Consider the following 18,922-nt stretch of genomic DNA (forward strand, 5'->3'; position numbering starts at 1 on the left):
AAATGTCAAAATGCCTCTATATCGCTCCATGGTTAGACCGTACCTTGAATACTGTGTACAATTCTGGTTGCCCCATCTCAAAAAAGATATAGTTGCAATGGAGAAGGGCAACCAAAATGATAAAGGGGAAGGAACAACTCCCCTATGAGGAAAGGCTGAAGAGGTTAGTTAGGGCTGTTCAGCTTGGAGAAGAGGCAGCTGAGGGGGGGATATGATGGAGGTCTTTAAGATCATGAGAGGTCTTGAATGAGTAGATGTGAATCGGTTATTTACACTTTCGGATAATAGAAGGACTAGGGGGCACTCCATGAAGTTAGCAAGTAGCATATTTTAAGACTAATGGAGAAAATTCATTTTCACTCAATGCACAATAAAGCTCTGGAATTTGTTGCCAGTGGATGTGGTTAGTGCAGTTAGTGTAGCTGGGTTCAAAAAAGGTTTGGATAAGTTCTTGGAGGAGAAGTCTATTAACTGCTATTAATAAAGTTGATTTAGGGAATGGTCTCTGCTATTACTGGCATCAGTAGCATGGGATCATCTTGGTGTTCGGGTAATTGCCAGGTTCTTGTGGCCTGGTTTGGCCTCTGTTGGAAACAGGATGCTGGGTTTAATGGACCCTTGGTCTGACCCAGCATGGCAATTTCTTATGTTCTTATATACAAATTGTCTTTCCAAAAAAACTTTGACTCCATTTGTGAATCAATTAGGAAGCATATAGCTTCTCCAGACATTTTATGAGCAGATATCAGTCAGCCTTACAGTTACATATGAAGAAAGGATGTTTGTAATTTCCCAGTATTGTATAATAAAACATGGACAAATTGGTTTGTATTCTGTGACACATTCCCTTAGCTGAGATCTTTAATTACTCAAGTAAGAACTCAGCAGTATTTTGAATGCTTACTGGTGATACTTTGATGTCTGACACTTCTGAAAGGGCTAAACCATTGTATAAACAAAGCTCCTGCAAATGTTATTTTTAGTGCTTGTTTATCTTTTGTCTGTGATTTATGATTTCTTGCTTTTTCCCAAATTCTTTTCTTGCCCTGATGGCTATCCGAGTGCCCAAAGATGCTTGCTGGCCCAAGGGCTTGAGGGCAGTGCCTCCAAGGCACTCTCCTCAAGACACTCACAACACCTCTCATTGGCCAACAGATGCCACCATTGCCACAACTGCCATCTTGCCTCCCTTCGTCCTTCCCTGGGCCTGATTGCACCAGCATCACAGTACAACCAGGCCTGGGCTGGCCTAGATTGATGGGGGATCTGAACCTAGAACCCCTCTGCCATAACACTGTGTGCTGCAGTGCAAGCCATGGGTCTGGCCCTTAAGTGCACAGCAGCAATGCAACATCTCTAAACATGGTACAATAGATCCAGCCAACTAACCCTTCAGTGATCATTAACAATATAGCAGTGTTGGTAGAATTAAGCGTTCCATCTATATGGAAGCAGGTGTATCTGCAGATGCATAGAAGGGTAAATTAGTTTGATATTAATGTTATGCAAGTGAGACCAGTTTATATCTGATCTGTTGATTTTATTGTAATGACTTATTATTGCTATAACTTGCTTCGAGAAACTTGTATATGAATGAAGCGAGTCATAAACAGAAATAAAGTAATGAACTGAAGGTTTTTTCCCGCTTACGCTGCTTGGTCATGCTGTGCAAACCTAATGGTTACTACAGCACACAAAAATCATTTGTTATCAGTTTATATAGAAAGCACTGTATAAGACTGGATTCATTGGTTTTACCAAAAGCACAAGAGGCTAGAATAAAGATAAAACTGAAAGTACCTAATGAGAGAGAATTTGCATTATATTGCATGCACTAGAGAGATTGTATAAGTGCTGTAATGATTCCAGCTAATTAAAGTGAGATCTTTTTTACAGTATCTCCAACTCTAGGGCTTTGGACTTTGGATACTTTATCTGTTTGCTCGTTCTTTCTGACTCTTTTTCCCCATATTCCATGTGTCAGTATTCCTATTTCATGATTTTTAGTGGCGTTTTGAACACGGTGCACAGTATTGTACTGTTGAAAAACAGTCGAGGTTTGATGTTTTTCTTTGTAAGTTTCTCATTTTCAGTGCTGCGCCTGGCTGCCCATGCCTAAAAGTCTCTTTGAAGATTCAACAAGGCATCAAAACCCAGAAATCTAGGTCTATCAGGCTTCAGCCGTATTGTGCTCAGTGTGTTGACCATGACTGGACACTTTATTTTGTAGCTATATAGCCAGAAGTGTGTCTTCCCCAAACACCCGAGGACACATTGATGGATAAGTTTATGTTCTATAAAACCATTTTTAAGAAAAGTACATTTTTCTCTCATTTATGTTTGTCTTACTTTAGGACGTTAGTTTTGCAATTCTAACGTCCTAGACTCAAGAGACGCTCTTTCCAGAAAGAAAGCTGCCTGCTCATTGACCTCAACTCTAAATAATCTGTAGTAAAGTCAGACCTGGTTAATTCGTATAATTTATGAAGTTCTTTTTTTATTTGAAATTAAAAAAAATATATATTCAGGTTGATAAGACCCTGTTGCCCACATAATATAAGATTTCTTTTTTGGTGGGTGTCACATACCATCCCATATCTGGGAGGAGGTGTGGTTTAGAGCAGAAAGTGTCCAAGTTTTATTTTCCAGATCTGCAAATTCTCTGCATGGCCTTGGTAAAGTTATTTCATTCCCCTACACCTCACTTTACGCCCCCTATAATTGGAAAATAGTAATAATAATTTTATTTCTGCCTCCTAGAGGCTAATGTGCTGACCATGTGCTTTCAAATTATCTGCCCAAAAAATGGCACCATGCATATTTTAAAACTGATATAATCATAAAGCACATTTACTTCTTATTTGGATGTAAGCTATTCATAATATCTTGTACAGATCAAGTATGGATTAACTAGGTCTGGCTGCATAGTTAAGCAAAAGCACCATTTCGCTGCTCTGCACCCCAAGTTTTCCTGTCTAACTCATGAAAGAGTCCTGTCCCTTCTCTCCTCCCCCTATCAATTCAGATTTATCTGGTCATATGCAAACCAATATTTTTTCAACTTTTTCTTTTCCCAATCATTTGTAACCCGTGTTTCAAAACACTAAATCAGGCCGCCGCTGCCGTACCGCCGAGCTCCCCCCGATGCTCCGACGTCCTGACATCATCGGTCAGGCTGCCCTCCCCCTCCTCACTGACGCTAAGGGGGAACGTAACAGAGACAGAGCAGGCACAAACGCCCATTGACAGGCCAAATCAAGATGACGATCCCGGGGAGGCGGTGGACAGAAGCTCCAAATTACAAACAATGTGTTTAGACAACAGAAAGGTAAATTCGGAACTGGAGGTTGGAGAACATGTTGATTTGTGTAGTGGGAGGGATACTGCTACATTCGGGGTGGGGAGAGATGTCATAGTATTGCTGTTTTAGTTGGACCCTTGTTATGTTAGTGACATGATGTTTTTTTTTCTCCATACAGTCTACTCCCAAATCTGCTAAGAGCAGCAATAAAAAGGAGGGATCCAAGAGAAAGATCAATATGAGTGGCTACATCTTGTTCAGCAGCGAGATGAGAGCTGTAATTAAAGCTCAGCACCCGGACTATTCTTTTGGAGAACTCAGTAGGCTGGTAGGGACTGAGTGGAGAAACCTAGAGGCAACCAAGAAAGCTGATTATGAAGGTAAATGATGGTAGCTGCTCACCCTGTTTCATGAATGCAAATCCTCAAAATAGTCGTTCTTTATTATTAAACTAAGGGCTTGATGTTTAAAAGGTTTTTCTCCTGTGTACAAGCTGGAAATCCAGACAATAAATATTTTTGATTGGTTTGAGCATGTGTTTAAAGAAAAAGACAATCATGGAGGAATCACAATTTCACTGTTGGGAGAATATTGCATGACATGGCCTTAGTTTTCTAAAGTTACCCTGCAGCAAATTGGTTTTCCAATTTGAAAATTTTTTTTATTCTCTGGTCTTGATAGAAATGATTTTCTCAAGTTTTTTTTCAATCTTAAATCTGATTCCTGTGAAACTCTGGGTAAAAATATATAACCCTTTTAAGATTTTTGTAAATTTCTGGCTGCTTAGTTGCAGTTTTTCCCTTCCAGAAAATAGACTATGGCATTACCAGTGCTTCCCTATCATGACATTTTGTGGCATAGTGCAAGGGTGGCGTTCTTCCATATTCCAGCTTACAGTGGCAGAGATAGGCAGGAGATTTGCACCTGTTGTTGGAGAATAGATAAGACACCACTTTATTCAGGTCTCTACCTGCTTTCTCATTGCTCCGTTCATACTGGGCATAAGCTTATTTTCACTCGAGTCTAAATGCATAAAGGGAGGACTGCATGTTAGTTATCAGAACAACTATTAATATCTTATTCCTTTTAGAAAATAAGAAAGAAAAGGAGTTACATTAATGGTAAAGAACTCCCATGTATTCCTTAAAATTTCTGCTTGGAGAGGAGTCAAAAGATGAAATATTTTGACTTGCAGAGATGAGACTAGTAATATTTAACTACATCTGAAGTCAGACACACTGAAAGAGTCTCTCAGCATTTTATTTTTTACTGTGATCACAATCTTGTTTTTATTAAATGTTCTTGATCAGACTAAGATGAGAAACTCAGGATTTTTACATATGTTCATTCTAGTTGGCATTCAGTATATATTTACTGCATTTAACATATTACAGCATAATTACTTTAATGGCAATCAGTATTATCCAGTTGACCCTGTCATGAAATTCTGGATCACAATAAAAAACTATTAAAAAAAAACAAAAAAAAAACCAACCAAGTAAACAAACAAACAAAAAAAAACTATAATGCTTTTGCAGAGCGAGCAGCCAAAGTTGCAGAACAGCAGGAGAGAGAACGGGCAGCACAGCAGCAACAGCAGAGTGCGTCCCCCCGAGCGGGCACTCCGGTCGGAGCTCTTATGGGGGTGGTGCCTCCACCAACACCAATGGGGATGCTCAATCCGCAGATGACACCTGTCGGAGGTAAAGTGGGAGTATAAACCTTGATGGGCACCACCGCGTGAGACTGACAAAAGTTTATAAACAAAGAGACATGGCAAATATTTTGAGGGCGGTGGAAGAGTTTCTCAAAATTAACTTTTATGTCCCAAAAAGAATTTTCTGAGTTTTCACAGAATGATTTTGTAAATAACTTGCTTTGCTGTATGCATTTTGTAGTTTTTAGCAAATGAACCTCATGTCTGTAACAAAAATGCTGAGCTGAAGGACAGCAGATTCTACTCCTGTATAGCAGGACATGGCCGTTCTTACAGCTGTACTGTTTTCTGGACGAGTTGCCAGTTAACTTCTCGTTGCAAAGTAGAATTTTAAAATTGGTTGATCGGCTAATGGTTAATCCTGGCCATGTACACATACTGCTACAATTTCAAAAGGATAATAAGAACATGTTTTATGTTATAAATATTTTTTATATAAGAACGCATTTTATTAATATTAATTTGCTTCAGTATGGATCTCAGTCTGAGGATTAAAAGTTCAGTAATGAAATACTTCTTACATTCTGGACTCCTGTAGTTACTGTAGCAGGTTAGAGAACTTTAATTCCATCTCAGCTTTTAACTGAAAATAGTAAACCTGTTCTCTCTCTTACCTTAATCCTAGACTTCTACAGAGTATTTAGAAAGAACTTGTCACCACTACATGTCTGAAGGTCACTGGCAAGGCAGATCTCAGAGTACTTAGCTTCAGTTGGTCCAAACTGTTAAGGTCATGCTGTTGGAGTGCAGACAAAAAAATAATATAAAAAAAACATTTAACATACAGTTAGTGACAGTAAGGCCCTTGTAGGCATTTATTATCCCACATTGACATTCATAAATAACTGAAGCTGATTGCCGTGTTATTGCTGAAAATGCTTTTCAACACCCAGTAATTTTATTTAGTAAAAATGAAAAAAGATATAGATACATAACTGCATAGAATACATAGAGCATGTTGATCAATCTTAAACCTTTGGCGCCTGTAATTCTTAAGCTACCACTATTGCTTGGTTGCATTTTACTTCCCTAAAAATTCTTTGCACCAGGCACCTAAGGGGTTAAGACTAATAAACCAAAAGACCCTGAAGGCTGGAAGATGGAAGAATTTTTCCTGAGCTGCTTATTATGTTGCAGTTTGTACCTTTTTTTCTATTTTATAAGCATAGTGTCTCCAATATGTTGTCTGCTTTTCTGTTTTCAATTAATTTTCTTTTCATGATTAATTAGCACGCACCAAACACAGTAAAATGCAACCTACCTGCTTTATTTATGTATAGTAAAAACATCTATAAGTAGTAGAAAATGCTGGATTACAGGTGTGATAGGTTTCATTGGCCCATTCTGTATATTTATAGATGTCTCTCTTGCCGGTTCAGTATGTGTCCTATTGATTTGAATCGGTAATAGCATACTGATCTTTCGCTTCAAGATTGGTAGTGAATTCCCAGAATAGACTAAGTCAAATTTGGTTCCATTGAACCTTCTGGTTTGCTCCAGATCTTCTTAACCTTGTTTTGACCTTTGTTTAAATTACCTCTCAGCACTAGAAAGCTGCAGGAAGTTTAAATAAATTATTCAATGTACTCAACAATAAGCCATTGTAGCATCTGGCATTATTTGTAACTGCTAGATCAAATTTGGTACTCCAGTGCATTAAAGATTCAGTAACAGCTGTTAAATTATTCTACCTGCAGTATGTGAAAGCCTATAGGATGTCATAATTATTTTATCATAGTCAACATATCAACTAATAAGTTAACTAACATTATGAGTGAAGGAACATTTCAGAATGAGAACTCTGGAAAAATATTTTAAGCTTCAAAAAGATTTGATAGGAATATCTTTAATTTTTTGGTTGGTGAAGTTTCCACTTTAAGAAGCCAAACAAGTAGGTAGAAATTGAAAAGCAGAACAAAGTGCTACATTTGGATGTGTCTTAATGCATTAGATTAAATTAGGAGGCCATTTGGCAAAACTTCAAGTCCAGAAGATTACAGGAGAGGTCTCTTCAAACCAACTGATTTTTTTTTTAATTAATGGGATACCAGGGAATTAAATTAAGAAGAATGCTGGATGCATTTCACCTTTGGCACTGCTTCTCATAGGAGACTCGTTGACAAACTGAGCAGCTGATGAATTAGCCATAAAGTGGTACATGGGATTAAAAACTGGCTGTGTGATGGTAGTGTGTGGAGTTCAATAAAGTTTAAGAAAAGGAGAGTGATCAACAGTGTTAGAGGGATTAGTCCTGAGGCAGCCAAGTTCAATATTTTCATGACACTAAGACTTGTAGTAGGGTTGACACCAGAAACAGTGGTGATATTTCTTTATACTTTCTTGCATTATATCTTGGTTACAACTAAAAAAAAAAAAAAAATCATCATCATGCACTTGGGGTACAGAAACCCAGAGGAAAATACACAATGAGAACAAGGTACAATGAGCACCAAATGGGAAAGGGATTGACAGGTGATCTTATCTGATGAAATCAAGAATGCCAAACCGTGTGACAAAGAGCAGTGAGGAAAGTCAGTTTAATGGTATGGTACAATACATGGAGGGAGATATAATCAACAGAAATAAAGGCGTGGAGGAATGATAAGGGTTGAAAGCACATAGTCTGCAGTATCAGAGTAGGAATGGAGAATGGGCAGAAGAGCTGAACTCTGAGATTGTGACCTGCCATCATTTATTATATTTCATTTAGGGGAAACTCTTTTCAGCAAGTATCCCTAATATTTTCTTATTCTCCAATCAGTTTGTATATAAATCCTAGGTAATAAGTAATAGAAAATGGTTAGAATGCCCTTTTGTGCAATTTCCCATTTGTCACCTAATGTTAGTGATGACCAACCGGAAAAAGATTCATGATATGGGTAAGTGCAGATCTAAGCTACAGCTTCAACCTCATTGGTTAGTTGTACTTTAGTGGAAATTGAGAAGAAGCTGCTTTTATCAAGCTTCTATGGTATATATATTTTTATTCAAAAGCAGTAGAAAGGGGTTACTGAGCACTGCATGTAATTTTCGAAGGGACTTCTGCAGGTAAAATAAAATGCTTTGCCCTGCAAAAATGGGTCTTTAGCAAAATTGTGCACCTAATACGTGCGTAGAATTCCATGCTTAGACCCTGTACATACATGCATAGGGAAGAAGTGTTCCATTGGTGGAGTCTGGGAGGGGTTAAGACTTAAACTCATACTTTTTGACTTTATTTGTAAATTCTCTTGGCAAAACTGCATTTACCAAAAAGCAGATGATATTGTGTACACAGTTTTGCAGGGATAATTTTCAAAGTGGATTTTGCACGCAAGTCAGCTTTGAAAATTGGTGTAACTTATGCGGAAATTGCTGGCGCAGTGTTACCAAATTACCCCCTTAATGTGCAGAACATTATTTGAAAGAATTGGGTTCAGCTGGAAATTTGTCTTAGCTAATATGGTTATCTGTTTTAATTGACATTTCACCACAGAAAAAGGAAATAATTTTTTGGGGGTTTTTTATAAAAAAATAAAACAAATCATTTTAAAGTGATACATTTACTGCTGCCAATGTTAAAAGAATGACCTGCCTCCCAAAACAACCCCAGTGTCATTTCAAATGGATTGTAAGCAAACTTTTTCTCTTGCAATAATTGTACATGAAGTGTGACAATAGCCAGGCTGAGTTAGGAAGGGCTTGCAAACATATTTGATCCCCTAAAAAGTCAGCAGATTTGTGTGGATTACAAATGATATTTTCACAGATTATTCCAGACAGTATGTTTATTGTAAACCAGTATTTTCTTAAAGTAAATTTTCAAAATCACAATTCGTTATTTCTCTGCAGTTTTTGTAAGGTAAAATTAAAAACTGAAAAAATGCTGCTTGCATAAGTATTCAACCTCTTCAGACTAGTACATGGTAGAACCACCTGCTTCAGTAACAGCTTTAAGCCTGTTGGGGTAAATTTCTACCAGCATTGTACATTGTTTGGGAGTGATTTTTGCCCATTTTCCCTGGCAGATTTGCTCCAGGTTGGTTGGATGATGCTTATGGACTGCAATTTTCAAATAGTGCCCAAAATTCTCGTTTGGATTGAGATCTAGACTTTGACTTGGCCATTGTAGAACATTCATCTTTTTGTTGTTCAACAACTCCTGTGTTGCTCTGGCTTTATGCTTGGGGTCATTGTCCTGCTGAAAGGTGAACTTTCTTCCAAGTTTTAGTTTTTTAGCAAGTTGAAGCAGGTTGACTTGCAGTATCTGCCAGTATGTTGCACAATCCATCCGTCCTTCAATTTTAACAAGATGCCCGGTCCCCGCTGAGGAAAAGCATCCCCACAACATGATACTGCCACTCCCTTACTTTACTGTTGGGATAGTGTTTGCTGAAGAATGGGCAGTGTTAGGTTTGCACCACATACAGCATTTTGAATTTTGGGCAAAAAGCTCCATTTTTCTCATGTCAGACCACAAAACCTTATCCCACATTTTAGCTGGGTCACTCTGATGCTTTCTGGCAAACTCCTGACATGCTTTGATATGTTTTTTCTTCAGTAATACCTTCTTTCTAGCCTCCCTCCCATGCAGGCAAGTTGTATGCAGAGCTCTTGATATGGTTGACTGGTACACCTCTACTCCAGCTCAGCTGCTGAAATCTGTAGCTCCTTCAAAATGATTGTTGGCCTTTCTGTGGCTTCCCTTACAAGTCTCCTTCTTGCTCTGACGCTGAGATTTGAGAGACGGCCTTATCTAGGCAGTGTCTGGGTGGTATGATGCAGCTTCCATTTCCTCACAATTGATCCAACAGTGCTTACTGGGATATCTAAGCAGTTGGATATTAATTTGCAGCCTTTTCCTATCTTGTGCATGTCTATAACTTTATTTTTAATTTTCTTAGAATGCTCTTTGGTCTTCATTTTCACAGCTTTCCTTCAGATTCAGTGTCTGACCAATGGTACTGGAATTAGGGGGTCTTTTATCCAGAAAAGCTGATATCTTTTAATGATTCACAGGTGGAGGCCAATTGTTGGGGCAATATCTTTCATCTATGTAAACTTGGAGCCTCTACAGCACATGGGGTTGAATACTTATGCAAGCAGCATTTTTCAGTTTTTACATTTTATTTTATAAAAAACGCAGAGAAATAATGAATTGTGGCTTTGAAAATTTACTTTAAGAGCATATTAGTTTGCAATAAACATACTGTCTGGAACAATTTGTGTTTGTAATCCATACAAATCTGCTGACTTTTTAGGGGGCTGAATACTTTTGCAAGCCACTGTATCTTTGCAGTCCTCTTGCAAATATTTTCTGTTCCATTTCAGTTGGATTGTAAAATGTGTGAAATTTGAAGAAACTGTTTTGTTTCTAGTGATACCAGCTTTACACATCTGTATAAATCCATTCAAATAGCATTTTGATTACCAGTTTATTTTGGGTAGGCAGCTGCCACCTGTTTGTTAGCCTTCCAGCCCATTTGGAACTTACTTCAGCTTTGCTCACTAACATTTATGACCTGGAGATGCCAAGACTTAGGTGCCATGAGCCTTCATTTGTAGCCACCAGGTTTTCCCCTAGTTTTTAATCCCATAACACACCCTTCATCATAGAAGCAGTATTGTAGTTGAGGGAAACAGATTAATAATAATATTACTCTTAAGGTGGCCAGGTGATGTTACTGTCAAACAGAAGTGGGTCTCATTACATTCACATCCCCCCCCCCCCAACCCAGGATGTTAAATACTTCCTCGAGAACATGGAGCAGGATAAGGGGCTGGAAACTGAGGTCAAGCCCTGTTTTACTTGCTCTTTGGTGAAAGTCTGCTGCAGGTGTTGGTACAATAGTGTAAAAGAAGCAACTCGAACCAATGTGAAAAGCAAAGCATTCATGTTAAGGAACATATTGTGAAATGAGACCTTTTATCATGATTATTAAACCTGATGACTGTGGGGTTGGGCTGGTGGCTCATTGGCAGGTGGTGTGCACCACCACGCAGAGGATCTGGGTTTGATTTTCAGCCATCCATTAACAGTGAGACCTAGTAGCTCAGGATCCACTACAGCTGCAGGGAGCTGTGATTGGTGGCCCCTAGCCAAGGACAGTCACTGCAATAGCCAGGCTGAGTTAGGAAGGGGATACAAAAAAAGGGGGGGGGGGAATCCCCAGGTAGTTGCAAATGAATGCTTATGATCCTGTAATCCCTGACTAAGCTAGTAATCCAAAAAGAGGAGGAGGAAACTGCGAGGCCAAAAAAAAAAAAACCATGACTGTCCCAGGGCTGCTGGATTGAAAATATCTGATATAGCAGGGGTAGACAATTCCATTCCTTGAGGGCTGCAAGCCAGTCAGATTATCAAGATGTTCACACTTAATATTCATGAAATTCATTTGCCATGTACAGCCTCCATTGCATGCAAATACATTGCATGCATATTTATTGTGGATATCCTAAAATCCAGACTGACTTGATATACTCGGAGACTAGAGTTACCTACCCCCTACAATATAAAATTTGAAGATTAGGCTTGGCTGTCAGCAGTCTTCAAGAGCTACAAACAAGCCTTATTTTCAGGATATCCACAGTGAATATGCATGAGGTAGATTTGCATGCAGTGCCTTCATCATATGCAAATCTACCTCATGTATGTTCATTGTGGATATCCTGAAAACAAGTCCTATCTATGGCTCTTGAGGATCACAGTTGGTCATCCCTGGTCTAGACGGTAGCAATTTTTCAAATCTCTTACAGTATACACAACCAGAGAGAGAGGAGCACTTTTCCTTTTAGTTACATTTTTTCCCGAGTTTTAAGTCAGAGCATTCTAAATGTATAAAACTACTAGAGCAGTTTCTTGTCTAGTTTAAAACTATATTTGAAAAGTAAATGCAGGCAGTTCTGGCTGTCTCCAAGCACACTGAACTTGAGTATACTGAATTCAAAAATTGTGAAAGTCAGATTATGAGCTACTGAATGTTTTTGTTTTTAAAACTGTTTTTGTATGTGAATTGTATAGTATTTTTTAAATAAACACATCAAGTAGTTATGCGTACTCTGCATACTTAAAATTTTACTGTCACTAATTTCTTTAAACCACCCACCATCGGTTCCCCTGAAATCCTGTTTGTTGCAGATCACTTCATATGGAATAGGGTCTGCTCGGTTCATGGAAAGTATGTATAACTTAACCAATATGGACCTGTTGGACTCTAGTGAGTGTGATTTTTATCTGTGATTCATTAATATAACCTCCCACAGGATGCTTATGTTAAGTGTGCTTGGAGAAGTCATTTTGTTACCAATAGTAGTCAACTGTGCAGTTGCGAAACTGGGCACGTTCCCCATAAAAACATGCTACTGTTCACTGTGCCACATACTAATTCATCTATCCAAAGTATTTCACGTTTCTAAACTTATTTCATTTTTGCAAGAAATTAAATTGTGTATCATGTAGTACTAACTATGCTTATCCATTTGTAGTGCATGTGTTGTTATTTAGATCATGTTGCATGTTATTGATGCATGTTTAAAATTTGTTGTCCTTCAAGGCATGATAGGTGGCTATCCGCCTGGCCTGCCACCTATGCAGGGCCCAATTGATGGTATTGTTAGCATGAGCAGCATGCAGCCACTTCACCCTGGGGTGCTCCCTCCACCCCACCACCTTCCGCCAGGTATGCCAAGCATCCCAGGCATCCCAATACCGGGTAAGAATATCAACCTCATTCACTCATTATCTCATCTTCAAGTTCTTTCCATACCTTTCTCTAACTACCTCTTACCAGACTTAGCTGCAGACTGGGATCAACTGGAAGGATAAGCTGAAAAAATGTTCTTACCTGGATAGTGCTTGCTTTAAAGAAAACTCCTTATGACATGTATCAAGCAGCCTTCAAAATATGGCAAGCACACATTTCTGCTGTATAAACTTGAAATTTTAGTGTCAATATTAATGGAATTCATGGGTATTTATTTTGTATTATAATTGTCTAATGCCCAGTAAAAACACAGGCAAACTGACCTATCTTTTTTGGGGACAAAGAAGATTGGGGCCTCCAATGGTGACATGGAAGATCTAATGAATCCTTTTTCTAAATTGTCTTATAAATACTCCTGTAGAGTCTTCAGTTCAGGTTCTGAGAGAGGGAGTACAGTATCCTCCAAAAAGGTACATATTTTCCTGGTTGCAGATTGATGAGAGAGTCTAACCTCTAGATTACTGGTGTATGTTAGCTTGCTGTTTAGCCTACTTTGTTATATGTCCTGCCTTAAGCTATATTGCCCAGCTAAACAGAGTAGTCTTAAACCTTATGACAACTGTCTGCACAAATAATAAAGAAATTCAAAGCTGGAACCCCTGAAATTTACGACAGTAGTACCTGGTAGGGGAGAGGGATGATAGAATGTCAGCCACTCTCTTATCAAGTACTTCATGGTATTCCATGCATTTCTCTGAGGTGTACATTCTGTGTCACTGCAGCTGAGTAGTATTCATCAGATTGCTCCATATCTCTACTGTATTGAACCTCTGTTCCTGGTCTGAGCAGGCACTCTTCTTAGCAACCAGAAGGCCTGAATGCTGTTTTTCAGGCTTTACAATTTATCCATGGGTCAGGAAAATCTAACCAGGAGAATCCTAAGATCACTGGAAAATGCTGGGCTTGAATCAGGTCAAAACTTAATGGCCTTTGGTCCTTCATCCATTATTAGCAAGTCTGTGGCCAAATTTACTGGTCCAGTTGTTAATGGGGAACTTCCAATTATCTCCACTACAATGGCTACTTATTTTTGATGAACCTGGGATCCTGTATTGCCAAGCAAAGATAATGTCCATAAAGTCGACAGATGCCCCAGAGTTGATTTTGGCTGTTACTTATACCTCTTGATCCTTCAAGAATAGGTACTTGTATTACCCTATAAGTAGGTCGGAGGAGGAATCATAACTGGCCTGGAAAGCTGGCAAACCCATCCCCCAGCTCTGTGCCCTCTGCTGGAGTTAGCAGTGGGAAACAAATCATCCTAGATTCTTTTTGGTTCTCTGATCTATTTGGGCATATGACTCTGTGCCTCGGTTGCCCTCCTGGTGGATCTCTCCTTTTCAGCTAACAGTCATCTCTGGGTTCAAGTTAGGATTCCCTGGTCTTATTAGCAGATTTCATTTCTCAACTTTGGAAACAGATCTATTTTCCAGATGACATTTGGTAAGTCACTGTTTGATCCTTATGCACATGGTCACCAGTGGCTCGAAATTCTTTGGAGGATTGAGTCATGCCAGCTTATCCTTTAATATGCCTGGAAAGCCTTCCCTTAAAATCTGTGTAGAAAGCATGTTCATTCCATGCTACATCTATGGTCACCTGTAGAATTCAGTAGCTTAGTCTACAACTGAATGGTTTCCGGCTAAATGTACTCTATCTGGTTCCCCAAATGTCTGTCATGGCAGCAATAAACTCCAGATTATCTAGCAGGGGATTGCCTTAACAGGGTTACCTACACTAGGGCTTTCTGTCTTAACAAACTCCTCCATGAGGCTACTTTCAGGGAATCTGCCCCATAAATACAGTGTTGCAAGCTGAAAAATAATCTACATTGATTTCAGAATACTAGGAAAAGTTTTTTTTGAGTTCTGTCTGAGTTGTCAAGGAATGTATCTGATGTCCTGGGGATCATAGGCATCATACTGAGGGATATAGCTCAGCCAGGCTTGTCATAGGGTGTTGCTGCATATCCATTGTTTGTTGCAAGAATTGTATCTGTTCTTGCATGGCCTGGATATCTATAACCAGTACTTTCAAAATGTCAGAATGGCCCTTGGCTGTATCCATTTTTTCATAGGGCAGACTTCTCTTACCTTTTGGGCTGGCACAAACTGTCAGGACGTGACTGAGCAATACACTCGGGGAGCAGTCAGGAATATGTATGGCGTAGACAGAAAATGTCTATGTATCTGTTTGGAGCTCAAGGGCAATAGGAAAGTTCCTCCAGTCTACTAGCAAAGCTTCCAGAGCTACCTGGTCAATTTGGGCAAGTTCAGGGGAATGAGATCCTGGCTTTGAAAAGCAAGATTCAGGAGAAGCAAAGGCCAAACACAGGAGCAGGATCTTTTTGTGTCGGCACTGTAACCCTGCTAGTTGCTCACTGTCATCATCATTTATATTGTGCTTTTCCATCTAGAGAGCTCAAAGCACATTACAGCAGGTGAACATATACATTCTTAATATCTCAAGTAAAAGAGGAACAGTAGCCATCAGAGGAATACAACATAAGTACACCAAAATAAATAAGTCAGAGAAAATACATCAGAGAAATACAATGGGGTAAGGCAGTGTGAGGTAGAGCTTTAAAGAAAGCATATGGCTACAATTTTAGTATCCTTGGATGATTGCTTATATATGTCCAGGTTCTTAAAGGAGCATTTCCTAGCGTGTAGCGGATGGACTCTGGACCAATGGGTATAGTGTACTCCTGATAGCAGTTGGAGACGTCTGACGACAGTCCTAGTACATATACCCCTGCAGGATGCGCTGCTCTTCAGTATTTTCCGTCTCCATAGCAGTTCGGGACTCTATGCACGGTCGCACAGCGTTAGAGTAATTTATCCAAAGAAACCCAAAACAAGAAGAATCCTTAACTCTACAGACTAGCCTTGCTCTCCTGCGGTGACACCCTTCAGGTCCCTCCCCCAGTTGAGAATTCCGGAGGTGATTTCCGCGATCCCTTGGAGGTAGGCCTCGGTTCGGTAGCCGACCCTCGGCGTGGACTTAGCCCCCGTCAATGGGTAAGGCTGAGAGGCAGCGGGTACAACTTTGAGCGCGGCGGTGAAGGTATCCCCCCCCCCCCCCCCCCCGCAGCCGGAGACCGCCCGGAACGAGACCGGGAAACGCCGAGACAAGGTAAGGTAGAAAACTTCTTATACGTCTCCGCCGAAGTTCGAAGAGTCACACGGATTGCCAGCCGGTGCTAGTGTCACCGGGTTGATCAGCCCCAGTAGGGCTAGGCCCCGGTTTGATACGAGGGTTCTCCCACGTGGAGACCCTCCGAGGTGGTCGCCATCGCCATTTTAACCTGTTCGCAGCCCTGTCCGCTGCCTCGACCCATGCGCACAGCGGCAAGCCGTGCGCAGAAACCACTTGTGCGCACATCGGCACGCTCATAAGTGCCATGCGAATAGCGACGGGCACAACCAAGCCTCCTGTGCCGGGCGCATACGTTTTTGGCCCGTGCGCACAGCAGCGCACGCATCCTTTGAGCGCACAACCTCGACTCACCAGAGCGCATATCTAAGCCACCCGGTCCCTGTATTTTTACACGCGCAAGCCATGGCACCACCGGAGAAGAAGCTCAAAGCTCAGGTTTTCTGCCCAGCATGCCACATTAGAGCTGCGCAGCATGAAGAGGCCACGGCCCTGTGTATACCGTGCGAGGAGGCCCTGGGGGATACAGCTCAAGGCCCTCCCCAGCCGGTGTTGGGATCCAGCTCCTCAGACAGTACGCTGGACCTCACTACTCCCAGCGGGAGCTCCTTCAAACGGGGCTCCCCAGGGACACACAGTGCCAATCAATTTAGAACCAGTATCTTTCTCCTGGGTTGAATTCTTCAAAGGCCTACATACATTTGTCCACATGCAGCCGGCGCCTCTGATAACACGGCCACAGCCTCCCCCAGAGGACCCCAACATCCCGGGACCCTCTAAACCCAGAGAAGTGCCTCCCCCACCCAGAAGCCCCAATTTCGGGGACATGGACAACTCTGACGAGGATTCAGAACCTCTGGAGGAAGGGGAACTCTTCCCAAGGACAGAACCCCACTGAAACATGAGGCGTTTCTTCACCAAGGGCGAGCTTCCAGATCTGGTCACGCACAGCTTGAAAGAGCTCGCTATCCCGGGCACAAGTACCTCGGGGGGGAACCTAAGACGAACCCCCTCCTAGAGGGACTCCGTCAGACTTACCACCATTTTCCACTGTTACAAGCCGTCCAGCAGCTAATTGACCTGGAATGAGAAGCCCCAGAGGCCACGTTCAAAGGGGGACGGGCCCTAACAGCCATGTACCCCCTGGACCCTGCTGCCAAAGATCTCCTGGCATGCCCAAGAGTGGATGCCATGGTCTGCGTGGTCTCGAAGCGCACTACATCCCAGTAGGAGGAGGAGCAGCACTCAAGGATGCCCAAGACAGACGTCTGGAATCCATCCTCAAACAGTCCTTTGACATCTGCGCTATGTCTCTACATATCGTGGCCTGCTGTGCTGTGGTGACACGCGCCTGCTTATCGCAGACCAGGAACGACACCCCTGGTGAAGCCCTGGAACCAGCAGTATCATTCCTCATGGATGCCACCTCCGAAACTGGTCGGCCGACGCGATGTCCAAAACGAGACTCACGAGGATGCCCTTCAAGGGAACCCTCCTGTTCGGAAGCGAACTGGAGAAACTAGCCAACTAATGGGGCAAATCCCCAGTACCATGGCTACCGGAGGACAGGAAAAAGAGAAACCAGCAACCCTTCCCCCGAATCTCTAGGGGCAGAGGATCAGTGCTTCAATCCATACAGAAGCGCATACCAAGCATCTCGCCCCGCAGACAGGGGCCAGTCCTTTCAGAACAAGCACAACAAAAAGGGAGCTGGCTCGGGTCCAAGTTCCAGCTGCACCCCACAATGAAAATCAGCCGACCCGTCCAAGGGAAGAAGCCATAGGGGGCAGACTTGCCCTATTCTACCAAAGATGGGTCAAGATAACTTCGGACAGTGGATCCTAACCATCATTCGAGAGGGATATTATCTGGACTTCCACCACATCCCTCCGGACAAATTTGTGAAATCCCCCTGCCACGTTCCCTCCAAGAGGATGGCAGTGGAATCCACGCTGACCAAATTACTCACCTTATAGGCCATAACACCGGTGCCCTCGCAACAAATAAATACTGGGCATTGTTCCATCTATTTTATCGTTCCCAAGAAAGATGGTATGTTCCAGTCCATACTGGATCTCAAGTCCGTCAACTGCCACCTGAAGGTTCCTCGCTTCTGCATGGAAACCCTACGCTCAGTCATAACGGCAATACAGCCGGGAGAATTCCTTACATCCCTGGATCTGTCGGAAGCCTACCTGCACATTCCGGTCCATCAAGAGCATCAGTGTTTTCTACGCTTCACGATCCTAGATCACCACTACCAGTTCCAGGCACTACCATTCAGGTTAGCCACAGCACCCTGGACGTTTACCAAGATCATGGTGGTAGTGGTGGCAACACTGAAGAAGGAAGGAATCCTCGTACATCCATATCTGGACGATTGGCTGATCAGGGCAAAGTCCCCAGAGGAAAGTCACCAGGCGACCAACAGAGTCAAAACCCTACTGGAGAGCTTGGGATGGGTGGTCAACACAAACAAAAGCTGTCTGCAGCCCTCCCAATCTCTATAATACCTGGCAGTTCGGTTCGACACCAAACAAGACAAGGTCATCCTGACCCCTAGAAGGAGATCAAAACTGATGACCCAGTTGCGAACCCTGCTAAGCTAGCTTCGCCCCCAAGGCATGGGATCACTTCCAAGTCCTCGGCCTCATGGCATCCACTCTGGAAGTAGTGCCATGGGCAAGAGCTCACATGAGGGAATGAAGAAACGTGGATCTATATTCAGGCAACAACCAACAAGGACTAAATTACATAGTATGGATAAACAGATAAGCATGGGTATAGCTTGCTTATTACGGTGGTTAATACCCCTAACTAATTAAGCTATTTCACTTAGATGCAGTTCCAACACTGCTCTCTACATTAATGGCAGGGGTGGAAGGGAAATAGAATAAAAAAAGTTACTAAGAGCCAAGAGTAACAGATAAGTATGAGAGAGAAAAAAAGTGTGAAAGCTTGCTGGGCAGACTGCATGGGCCGTTTGGTCTTCTTCTGCCATCATTT

At 41.8% G+C, this 18,922-nt stretch overlaps 1 protein-coding gene across 6 annotated transcripts in view; it reads left to right on the plus strand.

Moving 5' to 3' along the window:
- The window catches only part of PBRM1 (polybromo 1), a 355,730-nt gene that overhangs the window by 284,923 nt on the left and 51,885 nt on the right, over window positions 1–18,922 (plus strand). Inside the window, exons 26-29 of one of the 6 annotated variants that reach the window (XM_029599448.1) lie at window positions 3,113–3,328; window positions 3,480–3,681; window positions 4,840–5,004; window positions 12,551–12,709. In XM_029599448.1, coding sequence (XP_029455308.1) covers window positions 3,113–3,328; window positions 3,480–3,681; window positions 4,840–5,004; window positions 12,551–12,709 — 742 coding nt within the window. The remainder of the gene's footprint in view (window positions 1–3,112; window positions 3,329–3,479; window positions 3,682–4,839; window positions 5,005–12,550; window positions 12,710–18,922) is intronic. The other 5 variants (XM_029599445.1, XM_029599446.1, XM_029599447.1 and 2 more) reach the window with 5 other exon arrangements.

This window comes from Rhinatrema bivittatum, chromosome 4, assembly GCF_901001135.1.
Source record: "Rhinatrema bivittatum chromosome 4, aRhiBiv1.1, whole genome shotgun sequence".
Lineage (NCBI taxonomy): Eukaryota > Metazoa > Chordata > Amphibia > Gymnophiona > Rhinatrematidae > Rhinatrema > Rhinatrema bivittatum.